A 15,741-nucleotide genomic window follows, 5' to 3' on the forward strand; every position below is an offset into this window, starting at 1 on the left:
CCAAAGATTTTGCCACATTTCTCACAATTGTCAACTTCAGTCTGGGACATGAACCCAAAATTGCACAGTGTAGAGGGCTCATAACAAGTATTGTTTTTGTATCTAAAGCCTGATATAGCTTATTCGTCTGTGCTGTTGAGCTCCATTGTTGTCCAAAATATGTCACACTGGATGACCTGTTCCTTCGTTACAATGAACACGGGCAGTGTAGTTTATTCTGAATCAGTCCCACGCACAGCGTCCTGCTGCTGTAGATACTGGAGTAGACATGAGAGCACCAAAATGTGTATGCTAAAAAAACTACAATACCCAGCTGTTAAAGGACATTATTCAGTCTTTAAAAAATGACAGTTTGTTTTTATTTGTTTTTTCTTAAATGTATATTTACGTCTTTAGTGGGAACAAATGGGCTTGGGGCTGAGTGTCACAAACAGGGTATGGAGGATGTTGAGAGACGGACGAGGGTATTGTTGGTTTTGGTCTTTTAATGAGATTTGTTGACAATAAGAAAAATATAGGAAAAAACACCCGCCTTCTCCTTAAAGGATGTCTTTCATGCAGCCACAAATAATTCAACTGTCCTTATACAGATGAGAAAGATTACAATATTGGTTGTGATGTTTTGTTGTGTTCCCCTCATGGCCGCCACATGCATCCAGCTTATGTAAGATAATATTTGCTCTTTACACTGGGAGTTATACTCATATCTTGCTTGAGTTTATGTAATTACAGAATAATTGGGATTGTCTTGCCAATTAACTAGACTATGTTTGTTTAGTGTGTCCTGTGTATAGCTGGTAGCTGTTTGTCGGGGGTTGAGGGGGGTTTGGGGTGGTCGGGTAGCGCCTGAAGGACAGCCAAAAGCATTATTTGTGCAGAGTACATCTGCCATGTCTGCTGTTGGTGTTTGAAGAGATGCAAAAATCTGTGGCCTGGAGACGATGTGATTGTGCAAAGCATTATAAATGTTTCAAACATCCTGGAGCCAAAAGCTGAGTGATGAAATAACGCTGCATCTCTTACTTAACCATATTTTTTTCAACAATCACATTCCCCTCTAGACTATATCGGGGGATCTGATGATTCGTAACATCCAGCTGAACCACGGAGGGAAATACGTCTGCGTTATTGACACCGATGTCGAGAGCCTGTCCACCTCTGCCATCTTGGTTGTCAAAGGTAAGCGTATCAAAGTGATTTCAAGAGCTTGTTTTCATATGCTAATGCACAAATACTCTTCTGTATTTATTGTAAAATAATGTGGCATTGAAGCATCCGTACAAGTATTCAAAGAGAAAGAAGTTTGACAAGAGAAAGATGTGAAAAACGCTCGAGGCTTCCTGTAAATATAGAGTGCTGCAAATGGATGGATGCTACCTCCAGTCAGAGTTGTATCAGCTTCTGTTTACATTATACTGTATGTGTTGCTGAAATTGTAAAAATGGCACACACACACTCACACTGGCATTGCTTTGTTGCTATGTGCTCAGTGTATCTGGCTCGCTGTGCGGGCTTATCTCTGGTGATTTACATTGGTATTCATGCCCTTAACAAACTGTAATAGCGGTCCCAGGTGCTTTGAGAAGGCAATGTTTATCACAGAAAATGACTATAATTGGCTCATTTACACATCGGTGAAATATCATGGCAAGCATTTAAATAATTGAGCAGTTGAGCAAACAACAGCAACATGGTAAAGCCAGAGTGCGTAACAGTCACAGACACTCGCTGCTGTCTTCCTCCCTCTGTATTATCTCTTCTTTTATTCTCCCCTCTAATGTCTGCTCCCATCTAGCCCCTCTTTCCTTTCCTCATAAGTGATCCCATCCAGTTCAGTAATCGCTTCGTAGCCCTGCACATCAAACACGCCGTGAATGAAAAGTCCCCCGCATGTTCACACCAAGGACGTAGCCCTTTAATTGAAGGGGAGCACGATGGCTTTGATATGTAACAAGGTGCAGAAGTCTTAATGGGTTTGATGAGGGGAGGCTTCTTGGAATGGGTGATCACCTCGGATTCACCCTCCTCATTGTCTGATTGATTCAGGTCCGCCAGGTCCTCCGGACAAGGTGGCGGTGGAGGAGATCACAGACAGCACGGCGCAGCTTTCCTGGACTCCTGGAAGGGACAACGGCAGCCCCATCACCGGCTACATCATCCAGGCCCGGACGCCGTTCACCGTGGGCTGGCAGGCTGTGGACACAGGTACCATCAAACACTCCTCCTGTCCCCCCTTGTAGTTCTTATGTGGGTTTTTATTTATTCATCATTCAATTTGAGTCCCATTTATACGACAATCTGATTTTCTAAAAAGCTTGTTTCCACTTCGCAGTGCCGGAGGTGGTCAACGGTAACATGCTGACAGCTACGGTGGTCGGTCTGAACGCCTGGGTGGAGTACGAGTTCAGGGTGGTGGCCCGCAATGCTGTAGGCCTGGGAGAGCCCAGTCCGGCCTCGGCCAAGACCAGGACAGAGGATGCCAGTATGTGAAACACTTCACTGCACACACACACACACATTGACAATAGTGTTGAAGGATTTGCGGTGATTTAAAAAGGATTAATTACCAGGAACACTTTTCTTGGGATTTCCCGCCATAAATGAAATTATATTTGAACCCCAGTGAACAACATTATTGGTAAGACTGCATATTAATTGACATTTCAAGCAGTAATAGATTCCTCTTACTTGGCGTCACATTTGTCAGGGTAAATGGGGGAATGGGCTGCACTTATATAGCTCTGTTCTACCTTAACGGACAAAACACTTTACACTTGGCCTCTCATTCTCCCATTCACACACTCTCACACCGCTGGCGACGGAGCTGCCATGCAAGGCGCTGGCCTGCCCGTCGGGAGCAATTTGGGGTTCAGTGTCTCGCCCGAGGACACTTCGACACGAGGACAGCATGAGCTAGGGATCGAACCAACAATTCTGTTATTAGTGGACCACCTGAGACACAACCGTGCCTTAGCATGAGAGAATAAGACAGTTTGAAAACATGAGCATTAGCAGCCCTGGATGGTATGACAGCGTATTAGGGCCATTGTAGGTAAAAAAAAAACATTACGGATCCGAGAAGAAAAATTTAAACTTGTGAGAATAAAGTGGTAAATTTACAAGAAAGAAAACTAGAATATTCTCTGAGAATAAAGTGGTAAATTGACGAGAAACAAATCATACATATCCAAGAAAAAAATCTGAAATTTTGCGCCTTTTGCGTTGCACCTTAGTTAGTGTTCTTATGGTAAGGATAGCCTCTGAGCGAGGTGAAGATCCTGAAAGATACATAAACATGTTTTCTTTCATGTTTTGTCTGTGTTCTTTTATGAATAGAAATAAATTGTAATATAATTAATATGTTTTGCACTGGTTGGGTCACGCTAACACAGTGTTTAACGATGGCGTCCGTGGTGTGATGAGGTTGATCCAACCTTGCAAAGTGAAGCGATGTGCTTCCTTGACAAAAAAAAAAACACTATTTCTGTGAGTTTTTTCCTGCAAATTTGTGAGTTTAATCTCAGAGAATATCTGAGTTTTTTCTCGTAAATTCATGACTTTACAATCTCAGGGAATGATCCTTTTTTTCTTGTAAATTTGTGAATTTTTTCTCGTAAATTCTTAAAAATACCGCTTTAATCTCAGAGACTATCTAATATATTTTTAAAATTTTTACTCTGAATATTACCCCCTCCCGGTTCCATATTTTTTTTATTTATTTTTTTACTTACAATGGCCCTAATAAGCCGTCATAGGAAGGAATATAATGTTTAGGTATTTTTCCAGGACACAGGATCAGAGTTTGGCTGGAATTCCGAGGAAGTATCGTGATCTCGGTTCCCAACATTCAACCCTAACAGACAACCATCCATCTGTATCAGATATAAATGCTGCATCAACCATTTGCTGATATGACACATTAAATGTGATGCTCCGCTTACTATAGGATACTATAAGGACGTGCACGAGTGCTCCTCCACCTACACTATCAGCTCTGCCATCACACCGCGGTGCTCCAACAGCTGAGTGGGAATAGGAACGAGTGGGTTGAGTTGAGTGCCATTTGCAAAGAACTGCAGATCTTGGCTTGGTGTCTATGCACGGTGACATTTGGGCAATATCAGTAATTCACTATTCTCCGAAATGTTTGTGTTTGCACAGTGAGGGATTTGTGGGCTGTAAAATGGAAGGCAGTGTCTGCAGCAGGCAGCCTTGTCATAAGGCTACAAGTAGAGTTGAGGCTTGTCGTTGAGCTTTGTAAACTGTGTTCTAATTGCTCCCCTCTGGGCTTTACCTCTCAGTTCCTGATACAGCTCCCACTGATGTCGGAGGAGGAGGCGGCACAAAGTCTGAATTAGTGATAACATGGGAGGTAAGTCATCTGTCACGTTTTACTGTTCTATCCATTGCCGAGTAATGGTTTTGCTTAATTGTGCAGAATTGAACGGAGCAATTTTATGGCCCACATTAGAGCGAGACACCTCTCCTCGGGGCCCCAGCCTCCGAGTGTCATTTCTCCCTCCAAAAGCAGGGGACGGAGAGCACTCGCTCTGAAGAGTTTTGCACTTTAGCCACAATTACATAGCCACAAAAGGAGGAAAAAGATAAGGCGAAAGGTGATTGCGGAGCGTTCTGGGTGGTGACGGCAAAGAAAGGGGGCAGTGTCTAAATCGCGGACGTCCTTGTCGGAGGTGCAGCGCAGAGACGGGCCTGTCTGTTTCTTTGTCTGTATGCATTTTAATATCACTATAGTTTTGTGTTTTGCTCCCAGCCTGTTCCCGAGGAACTGCAGAACGGAGAGGGCTTCGGTTACATCATCGCCTTCAGGCCCCTGGGCACGGGCACGTGGACGCGAGCGGTCATCTCCACACCTGGCGTGGCACGCTACGTCTTCCGCAACGACACCATCCCACCCTTCTCGCCGTTTGACGTGAAAGTTGGGGCGTACAACAACAGAGGGGAGGGGCCCTTCAGCTCCATCGGCACCGTGTACTCGGCAGAGGAAGGTACGTACCGACTTCCCAGCCCGGCGGCGGAGAGTGATGCTTAAATAAGCTATAATCTCTCTCCTTACAACTATGACCTTGAATAGTAATGATGAAATTAGTTCTCTCTTTTTCCAGTGCTGTTATTCCCCTCCCCTCTCAAACTGGGAATGTCAACTTGATATTAGTTATCGTGCTGGTAGATTACAGGAAATCCTAGCAGACACTTACCACACCGCGCTGTCAGGGAGGTATTCTGTTAATTGAATTTGCTGGGCAGATAGTCTTCCCTTATGTCAGTCACAGATCCCATTAAAAGAGAGTAGGGGAAATAGCTTTTCAGTGAAACTACAGGTCTATGTGGTGCCTTTCTTATTGCTATTAGTGTATGTGATGGTGTCGGATGAGTCTTTGGGATTCTCACCAGCGCTCTATTTTCTGCAGTCCCCAGCGTGGCTCCAAAGAGGGTTAGGACTAGAAGTGTGTCTGCAGTGCAAATTGAAGTGATCTGGGAAGCTCTCCCTGCCATCTCTGAGAGAGTGCTTGGATACGAGGTACGTTGTGAATCACTGCAAATTTTCTTTTTTTCCTCAAATAACACGATAATTGAGCTTTCCCATGTGGCTTTTTTTTTTTATCAGATCATAACCACCCTTTCTTTGTTCTTTAAATTAGTTTTCTCTCTTTTTTTTAACTTGTAATATATCTTCTCATGTATCTCTGTGTGGATTTTGTTTTTTTTTTACTGTAATAATATCATGAAATGACCCCAACACTTTGGTGCACCAACAGCAAACCCACAAGAGAAAAATAAAATCCCTCATTCTTTCAAGAATGCAAAGAGGGCTTTTGCTGTTCCCCCCCCCCTCCCGGTGCTCTTTCAATATCTGTCACCTCTGGCCCTCAGCACAAAGCTCCCCAGTTGCCATGGCGGTGGCCACATTGTCCTTTCAGAACAGAGCTCATTTCTCCAAATGCGGTCCTGAAGTGGATTTCAGCTGCTGAATCTCAATAGGCCACCAACAGTATAGATCGGAGGAGCTGTGGACTGCACTCAGCCTTTAATTAGACGATTGCAAATGCAATTCAGTTTTAATGCAATCATCATTATTACTGCTGAAAACATTAAATTACTGTAAACCCAATCCTGGTGCTTATCATACACAACTTTAATTGATAACAAATTTGCGATGCAATAATTCAACGTGATGGAACAGCCGGAGTATCCCCGAGGGCAGACTTCACATTTTAATTTAATTATTTATTGACTTAACTCTTATGTCACTTAATACCAAACACATAAATATTGAAGATGACCCAAAGCAAGCGGCCAATTAGTCCATTTGTTTTATCAAATATCGCTTCACCTTCACCTTTAACTGGAGGCTAATAGCCTGAAGGAGAGCAAACTGTGCATCTTTAACACAGAATCCTGCTTTGCTGTAGAAAGTGGTCATTTGTTAATACATGTAAAGCATTTTAAATAATTATTCAGATTCATCCATAACTTCTTCACTTTTCATATTCAGTTTCCTCAGACTAAAGTAAATGCTGAGGCTGTTTTTTGGGGGAAAAAAACATACAATAATCATGAATATTCGTTCCCGGGTCATACGACCCACCAACCGTTCATATGGTCTGGGTGGTTGAGAGGATGTGCATCAGTAATGGAGACTCCACTAGTGAAAAATGTATTACTCATCATCTCTCCCTCCCCTCTGTAATACACACAGCATTTCAGATTTCATGATGGAATATGAATTTCAATAATGCAGTGAAATGCACCACTAGATTCTGGCTGTTTGTGCCCATGATTGAGACTTTTTTTTTCACCCCAACAGGTCATGTACTGGGAAGACGACACCAAGCCTGACACTGTTGGCAAAGTGCGCATATCTGGGAACTACACGCTGGTTAACATCACAGGGCTGAAAGCGAACACAGTCTACTACCTCTGTGTGGCCGCATTCAACACGGCTGGCCCCGGGCCACAGTCGGCGCCCATCAACGCCACCACAAAGAAACCACGTGAGTGCGTCGCCGAGGGGCCATTGTAACCATTTCCAAACGGCCCCCTCGTTCATGAACCGTGTGAGCCGTTCTCGGATGACGTCGTACTGTCCTCAACATGACAGGCGTAGCATTTCTTCAGCTTTGCTGGTTGCGCTCATAAAATTCGATGTGACAAGGGAACTTTCCATTTACCTTGAGAAAAGAAAATGTAATCAATGGGTTGAGTGGAGCTGCAGTGACAATTTAGGTATTTACGGAGGACAAGTGATGTTAAAGGAAAAGTGTGTAACAATTAGGGTGGATTCATTACCATAGAATGAGCCGTTTATATCTACATAGGGAGCAGGTCCTCTGCACTGAGCCAGCCACCATGTTTCTACAGTAGCCCAGAACGGAGAAACCAAACACTGGCTCTAGAGAGGGCCATTCGCGTATTCACATTTTTGTTTCAGCCACCATAGTTCTCCTACACGCTTGGCCAGCCCAGTCTCGCGGCAAAGAGTGCAATAGACCCGCCTGTCCACCGGAAGAAAGCGCGACAGTGTTGCGTTTTGTGTCGCCAAGACGTGAATATTACACGCCTGCATGAAGGTGAAGTGTTTTGTGGTGACGGTTGTCAAGAGACGTGGGTCCAACAAACACAGGACTTTCAAGCGAGAGACCGATATTTTGTTTTGCAAGTTACGTTAGTGAAATTTGTCATGACGTTACATTGTTTCCGTACATATTTTACTTAATTTACATAGTTATTTTAAGCTCAACAATGTCGTTTTCCCTTAACCTGACTAATTGGTTTTGTTGTCTAAGTGAGTGGCTCAGTTGCCCCCTGCTGGTACTGCACGTTCATACAGGTGTGTAATGTTCACGTCTCTGCGAGGCAAAACGTGACACTTTCTTCCGGTGGACAGGCTGGTCTATTACACTCTTTAGTGTGATATTAGGTTGGCTTGGCACACGGGAGAAGTTTCAGTTGGTTACAATCTGCAACCTCACCGCTAGATGCCGCCAAATCTTACACACTGCACCTTAAAGCTAATCTACACAACTGCTGCGCAAACTAGACTCTTGAAATGTAGGGATTTAAGCCCTCAGATATTCTGCAATATGAGTGTAAAAGTAACCATAGCATACTCGTGTTTCATGACACCAGGATAGTAAAGAAAAAAAGGATAGAAAATAGTGAGAATTGTATGGTGGCCTTAACTCATACTTCCCCAAATTCTATGGTGAAAGCTCAACGGACTGCAACACAAGAAAACTCCTGCAAATAAATAAAAACACAAGCAAATGAAGACGTCTTCACCACTCTGAAAAAAACATGTGCAGCATACAGCCATATAACGAAACACTGCAAACATGCTGCGTTTTTCTGTATTTGGTTGTGCTTTCTCACTTTGCCATGCGTGTTTCTGAATGCTGCACATGTTGTCAATTTGCTTTTGTTTGGTCTATTTGTGTTTTTCTATGTTGTGGTGTGTTGAGCTCTCAGGGCCACCATAGAATTCACTCTGTCTTAATTAGTGAGGGGAGCTCTGCTGTAGCCTCAATTCATTATTCAGACCGATAAGTTGAGAGTTTTTTAAAATGAAAATCTCTCCAAGTGGAGCTAAAGGAGGAATCTGTAAATTGTTCTATATACATGCACTGATTTGGAAAAATAACCACAGGAAATAGTCATGCAGCATATCCTGTTGTATATCTGTTTGTTTCTCCAGCTCCCGATCGGGCTCCGCTCAACATACAATGGACCATGATTGGCTCCACGCTCACGATGCACTGGGATCCCGTAGTAGCTATGGAGACCGAGTCAAAGGTCACTGGGTATTTGGTAGGTCCAAATTTACTGCAACGCTCTGATTTATCTTCAGAATCAGGGATGAGACGGTTTCTGCATTAGCTCATTTTTCTGTGTCACCTCCCCCTCCTGCCTCAGGTGCTGCTGAAGAGACATCGATACAATGACATCAACGCTATCTCGACCAACAAAACCACCGTGGAGCTCAGCCTATCCGCCAATGACAACTATCTCATCCAGATCAAGGCCATGAGTGAGGGCGGCGAAGGTGTGGGCAGTGAACCCATCCACATCCATAAATTAAGTGAGTTTACTGTTGTCTTTTCTTCTTCACATCATTTACTTTTCGGCCGCTGATAAATCTGAGGATTCAATAATTCGGAGAGAACATTTAATTTGGCTTCATCGCATCCCCTTCCAACCGTGTGTAATAGACTTATTTCGAGTGCAAGAAAAGCGACCTTTTTAGAAATGCGTGCGCGGTGTCATCCATCTCTGCCATTGGGTTATTATTCCGTGTTGACTGGCTGCACAGCGCTGCAGCATATAAAGCAGTTCTGTGCTCCCGTCCCGCTGCTGTGCAAAATTGTGAGGCGGCTCAGTTTGCCGCTCTCCTCTTTGATATGATACGAACTTTATCTTCCCTGAATGCTTAAATAGCCTCTCCTGTTGAAAGCCAGTAATAATGTAGATATGGGAAAAATTCACAGTTGGCTTTTGATTTATGATGACTTGTCAGAATCTTTAGGGGATGGCACAGCGGAGTGCGGGGTTTTTTGTTCTTTAGATCTGAGGGGTATTTCTGGTTTCTTCACGAGCTGCTCTGCTGTTTTTTTGGTTGCAGGCATGGGAGCGCGGGGCTCCGGAGCGATCCGCCTCGGCCCGTCGTACCTCTCTGCAGTCCTCATCAGCGGCCTGCTCTGCTCCGCCTGGTGATGTCTAATCGGAGCCTACAGAGCGCCCTGCCCTCCCCCTCCACCCCCTTCAGTCGGCCTGTCCACTGGACTGGCACAAGGCCCGGGCTTCAGTGGCAGGACTGGGAAAGACTGGAAAGGACTGGACTTCGCCGAACTCTTAAAGGGACCACGCCGCTTTCTTTTAAAAAAGGGCCATCAGATAGAGATGATTTGCGTGCATGATATCTTTCAGTATTTCTTCCAGCGTCATAAGTGCCACCGTGCTCTAGGTTTCATTTTTAGAAGTTATGATGTCTACATGACTTATCTTCTTAGTGTCTTTGGAGATACTAATGCCTTAAAACCCATTTTACACATACAGTCCATACCAAAGTAGGTGACAGGCTGCTTGCTTTATGGTTTCTTTAACCCCCTATATAACTTCTCAATGGGTGATTAACCGATATTCATTGGTTTCATCCACATTTTACTCTCTGAAAAAACCTTAAACTAAACCAGTCCCATTGACAGAACATCAACTAATATCCTTATCACATTTTTTGCAGCTTTTGCCAAAAGAAACATCCATTGCAGGCTTAAAATTTTCACCAGGCTTTGACAGATATATGAAAGATGCATAGCAAATTGATCAACTGTGCCTCAAACCCACTTATCTCTGCATATTGAAATAATATTAGCTCTGTTGGAGAGCAACAGTCTCCTGAGCTTGAAGCCCTCCCCTCTCCACAATACTCACATAGATAGATCTTGGCATTTTGCCATCTCTTGCTCCTCTAAATAATAAATGCCTATCACACTCCGCGTTCTCAGTCTGGCTCAAAAAGCCGGGATTGCAGAAGATAGAGACGCATGGTGTCAGATCCCATGCGTGCTGTTCCTCCGCTACATTTAGACGACCTGTGTTCTAGATACGTATATCATATCACGGAACATGTTACCATCTATACACCCCAGATGACCAGCTGGCCCAGTGCACAATGGACTGCAGGATAACAGTGCCTTCACTAGAGCTCACTCCGATTTTTCTTCTTTTTTTTCCCTTTTCAAATAGCTTAAGGGAAAGATTCATGTTGCAGAAGAAGAGGCTTTGTTTGCTTTTCTTTCCGAAGACGTTCGTTAGGAAGGACAGGAAACTCAGAATGTAGAGGGAGCCCATTATTGGAAAAGGGTGTGTTGATTAATTTTTCATTGAGACACCGGGTTTACCTAAGACAAAAAAGGGTTGGAAGCTTTAGGAAAAGCCGCAATGGATTTGAGGTATAATTTTGGTCCCAGTATTTATGGTCCGTGGTATAATAAATGTATGACTCCATCCGAAGCATAATTTATGGGCTATTAAGGCATCAGAATAATTGATGCCAATACTGCGGTGAAAGTGCTCTGACTGGAAATGGAGCGAAAGGCACGGCTGTCATTTTCTCCCCCACCCCACCCCACCCCACCCCCCAAAACCCCATCACCGCCTATTGGACACACACCAGACTGAACAGCAACAAAAGAGTATCTGCTGAGGGAGCAACTTTTCACGCCCTTTTATGATGTGGATGAGTCTGTCAAAAGCCACCCAAGAAAGAGCCGAGGTACGATTACCGGGGTCTTGACAATGTTCACGTGGACGTGGAAGGATACAGTCAACTGAACTGCTACACATTACTGTGCCTTTGCCGAACATGGGGCTGTGTACGGTCATTAGCTCGGAGGCTGTCGTCGTCTTCGTCGTCTGTATTTTGCACTCTCTTCTGCCCCCCACCACCACTTCCCCAAAGTCGAATGAAAGCACAAGGAATTGATGCAAGGTGACTGGATGTCCTCACTTAGCCGTCTGAACAGGTGTGCAGTCCCCAGAGGCCTCGTAAAAAAAGTCCTAACGGCCGACATAATCAGGCTGTCCTATCTGCTCCTTTACTGGTTTCATAAAGCTCTGTGCTCTTTGATTAGACTGCTGCAGACCAGTCAATGGGATATTGATTTTCCTGCCCCATTATTACAGCTGTCACAATTCAGCTGCTTGATTGACTTATGGCCGCGTTCTTATCACACTTTTTGTGTTACAGGCAATGATGCTTCAGAACTACTTAACTCCCCATCAGACAACTTCAAAGGCATTCTTTTCTCTGTTGTGTTTTGCTTTGTTTTTACTAGAAATCTCACTGTATTTGCTCAATTTCTTTTTCACAGATTTTACGAGTATTTCGTTGTGTAGTGGTAGATTTTGTGATTTTGCATTGGAGCAGTGAGCTGAAATTGATTGGCTGGTTGATTCTTTTGAGTTACACGTCAAAGTGCTACTGTGGATTTCTTTTTCTGACAACATAAAAGCCCAGTCACACCAGCATTTAAAACAGTAGTCTAAAATTCCGTGGCAAAAATCATTTCAATGGGGTGAAGTAAATCTGTGTAAATTTAAACTTTGGTGAACTTTTTTTGTGCCGTTAACTTTTATCAAACCGCCTTGACAAACTGGGTAATCCAAATTGGTGAAAGCTAGCTTATCAGCTGTGTTGCATTAACCCGTTCTCATTCCCAATTAGTCACATATGGACGCTTGGTCAGGACCCCTTGGCGTCATTTAGGTTTAGGCAACACAATACTTAGTCAGGTTTAGTAAAACTAAACTGGTTCTTAACCTTTTCGAGTCACGACCACCCAGAATAATCAGGTTGCCATTCGCGACCCTACACGCCTCCCCCTGCTGATTTTGAGTGATTATTGTGAATACTCTGATTAATAAATGTAGGCTTTATAAATAATGCTTTGTTTAGTTTTGTTTGGTTTGAACAGCTAGCACCTAGGCGTTGTCCAATGTGCTCCAGGCACTGTGGATTTTACACTACTCTACACTCCATACAATCTGAGGCAGATTATATCACTGGTACAGGCGATGTCATGTAAAAAACATTACCCAGTCTAAAATATGTTTTTTTATTTATTTGTTAGTTTAATTTTTTTCTCAACAATCATCTGGCAACCCCCAAAATTATCTAACCGACCCCGAGGTTGAGAACCACTGTAGTAAAAGACCCTGGTTTGGGTTAAAATTACGCAATTTTGGTAAATTACATAGCCTACGTTAATACGTAGACGTAAATTAAGAACGTTACGTAACGTAGCCTACTTACGCAACTTAAAATAAGTCAACGTTAACTTTTGGTGTCCTGGGTGAAAGCCCTGTGTTTGTTTGACCCATCCATCGCCCCCGTTCGCCACCGCTCTCTGGTTTGTTGTTCGTTATACTACGCCGTCATGGACGGCTGGAGCAGTTGCTCTGAGCGTCAAATATTGCCGCGGATGGGTTTACAGCCCGGTGGGTCTCATACAGACGCTAACGGGTGATTTGTGCGTCGGTATCAGACACTGAGGGCCATGAAAACGTCCGTATTTGACGCCCTGGGAATGAGACTGGACTGGCACTAACCACCTTTAGTTAACCCTCCTCTGTCGGAGTACAATCTGCTCCACAAAGAAGTTTTTAGACAAGTAATGAGAGGTTTTGATGGAACAAATATGTCTATGGAATAAACTGTGTGAACTAAATGTCCTGTTATTTACCAAGCTAATGAGCAGCAGTGCTAGCAAGCTAGCTAGCTTAGGGAGTTTTTTATTTTTTTATTTTTTAAAGATGGAGAACAAAGAACTAAAAGACTGACTAGCACTAGCATGTTCCTGGCTCTCTATCACGTTTAGCCGTTAGCTTGACAACTACAGTAGTTCACCAACTAGTCCTGGGAGTATTCACTATGTCACCAAGCCTCTAGCGATGCCCTTTTCACAAAGACGTGAGATGAATATCGCTGTGCCGCTTTCTGGTGTGACCGGGCCTCAAAGCAGCTTGTGTGTCCAAATACTTGATCCTTGAAGTGTTGTTAATATTTCCGTTAATATCCAAATAACTTAACCTCATCGCAAGATGGCAGACTCCTAGGTTATTCATTTACAGTGTTTAAAAGTGTGGCAGTTTTCTCTGAGCTTTCTTAACTTTTGACATAGTTGTAATTCAGCCTGATGTTTCTTACCTCTGCTCATGTTCTCATAAGAAAACAAAACTATTGTTTCTGGCCTTGTGCTTTAATAAATACTACAAAGTACAATCTAATGGAAGTGAAGGAAGTGATCAGAGGCGTCGGCTGGAATGGTTGAAGTGTACTGATCACAGACACAACAACATATCTATTTATATCCGCAAGGTCTGTTTGGTTAGATTGGTTTCTGTGGTTGTTGTTGCTAATGAGGAGTGTACCTGGTGCAGTGTAAATAGCTTGCATATATTTTTTAAACATGGCCATCAAAGACAACCTTACTGCTTTTATATAGTGTGTTCTCCGACCTTAATACTGGTGTATTAATCAATGATCTCTGTGAGATACTGACATGTAGAATGGCATTTTCATATTGAAAAGTAACTGTTTTGTCTTGTATACTAAAATTGTGCATGTTAATCATTGTTTGTGAATTTGTGTTGGATTTTTTTCTAAAACTATAACTTAATAAAAATGTTTATTCCAGCCAGTGGGATGTTCGACTGCGTTTGCCTAACTCATAGACACACAGACAGCTTTCTTCCAGATCCAAAGCCCCATGGACCTCCCAAGACCCAAGTTCAGTTGGTTTTTGGATATGTGATTAATGCAAATGTGTTACAGAATTTGCACCTAAAGGCCTTTACATACCGGGGGCGTGACAAATAAACAACACAAAAATGTGAAATACTCACCTGTGAATATTATATATCTATGGGCTTTTATTGTGAAAGGTAATAATGAAAGGAGTGGATCTGTTCTGCGCTGCCTTTGTAAAGGTTGAAAGGAGTGATAAAGTTTGCAACCCTGATTCCTACTACGGACTACCCTGTGTCAAAATCTAGTTTTGAGTTTTATTATTTTTATTTATATTGTTCCCACATATATGCATATTCCTAAATTAAGTTGAGTTTTCTCAAAATTGCCACAAACTGACGGACACCCAGAAAACAAGTGGGCCAGTAGTATTATTCCAGCTAGGAGGGCTCAATGTGATCCCATCCCTACTCGTCATATTTTGCCGCTTGTTTGTCACATGACGATTGTCATGTTTTTTTAGTGACGTTTGTGATGTGTTTTCCGTAGTTGTGGTACATTGCTCCTGTACATATTTTACTTAGTTTACAAATTTTTAGCCCGACCATGACGTTTTTCCTTAACCTACTGCAAACGTTACCATAGTTTAGTTGCGTAGCGTGCAAATGACACATAAAAAGCGACGTACAAATGACACGCAAAAAGTCTAAAATGCGTAGTCATCACACGCGGAATGTCCGTGTAATGTTGTGGTATTTATACAGCTTCCCGTGAGACAGGGTTGTTTGCGTAGTATCTTGACGCAGAAGGTTTTTCGCATGGTTAACGTAACACGTTAATGTGAAACAGACGCAGTTAGGTTTAGTCAACAAAACTATTTGGTTAGAGTTAGAAAAAAAATCACGGTTTGAGTTAAAATAACTACTTCTCTTACACAACCTAAGCTACGGATGTAACTTTTGGTTTCACAAGGGACACAGACATGAGTGAGAGTCCGGTGCTTGTTTGACCCGAACACCTTGACACCCTGGGAGAGAGATCAGGATGAATGGTTGGTTAGTTTCTGGATCTCTGGGAAAATGATAACAGTTTGCTTTGTACACTGTATTTATAGGCAACAGCGTACATACTGTTTGCAAACAGAGATTTGTAATACAATGAAATCATAAGATAATTTTAGCAAAAGATAATAACACCATTGTATTACTAAAAGATAATACTGAGCATCATCCAGCCATAATCTGAAATCAAGTAAAGTCCAAGTCATTCCTCAAGATTGAGCCAATGCAGCTGGAAACCAGACCAGGTCCTAGGGGTATCAAGACTGAGACCAACTCAAGACTAAATTACATATCTTATTAAATGTAACAATGACTAAGGGAAACATTGATCTATTTGCAGGATATCTGCGCCCTTCAGCTGTCACAGTCACGGCCGTGTGTTTCCCTGTGTTTTTTCCCCTTCCCCTGTGTATCCCT

General features: G+C 43.0%; 1 protein-coding gene across 1 annotated transcript in view; it reads left to right on the forward strand.

Moving 5' to 3' along the window:
• cntn3b (contactin 3b) overlaps nucleotides 1-14,212 on the forward strand; it is a 63,926-nt gene extending 49,714 nt beyond the window's left edge. The window contains exons 14-23 of the mRNA XM_074647059.1: nucleotides 1,062-1,179; nucleotides 2,047-2,205; nucleotides 2,333-2,482; nucleotides 4,302-4,372; nucleotides 4,772-5,006; nucleotides 5,430-5,539; nucleotides 6,827-7,013; nucleotides 8,714-8,826; nucleotides 8,932-9,097; nucleotides 9,638-14,212. Of these exons, the coding sequence (XP_074503160.1) occupies nucleotides 1,062-1,179; nucleotides 2,047-2,205; nucleotides 2,333-2,482; nucleotides 4,302-4,372; nucleotides 4,772-5,006; nucleotides 5,430-5,539; nucleotides 6,827-7,013; nucleotides 8,714-8,826; nucleotides 8,932-9,097; nucleotides 9,638-9,729 (1,401 nt within the window). The 3' untranslated portion in view covers nucleotides 9,730-14,212. The remainder of the gene's footprint in view (nucleotides 1-1,061; nucleotides 1,180-2,046; nucleotides 2,206-2,332; nucleotides 2,483-4,301; nucleotides 4,373-4,771; nucleotides 5,007-5,429; nucleotides 5,540-6,826; nucleotides 7,014-8,713; nucleotides 8,827-8,931; nucleotides 9,098-9,637) is intronic.
• The last annotated feature ends 1,529 nt before the right edge of the window (nucleotides 14,213-15,741 follow it).

This window comes from Sebastes fasciatus, chromosome 1 (genome assembly GCF_043250625.1).
Source record: "Sebastes fasciatus isolate fSebFas1 chromosome 1, fSebFas1.pri, whole genome shotgun sequence".
Classification (NCBI taxonomy): domain Eukaryota; kingdom Metazoa; phylum Chordata; class Actinopteri; order Perciformes; family Sebastidae; genus Sebastes; species Sebastes fasciatus.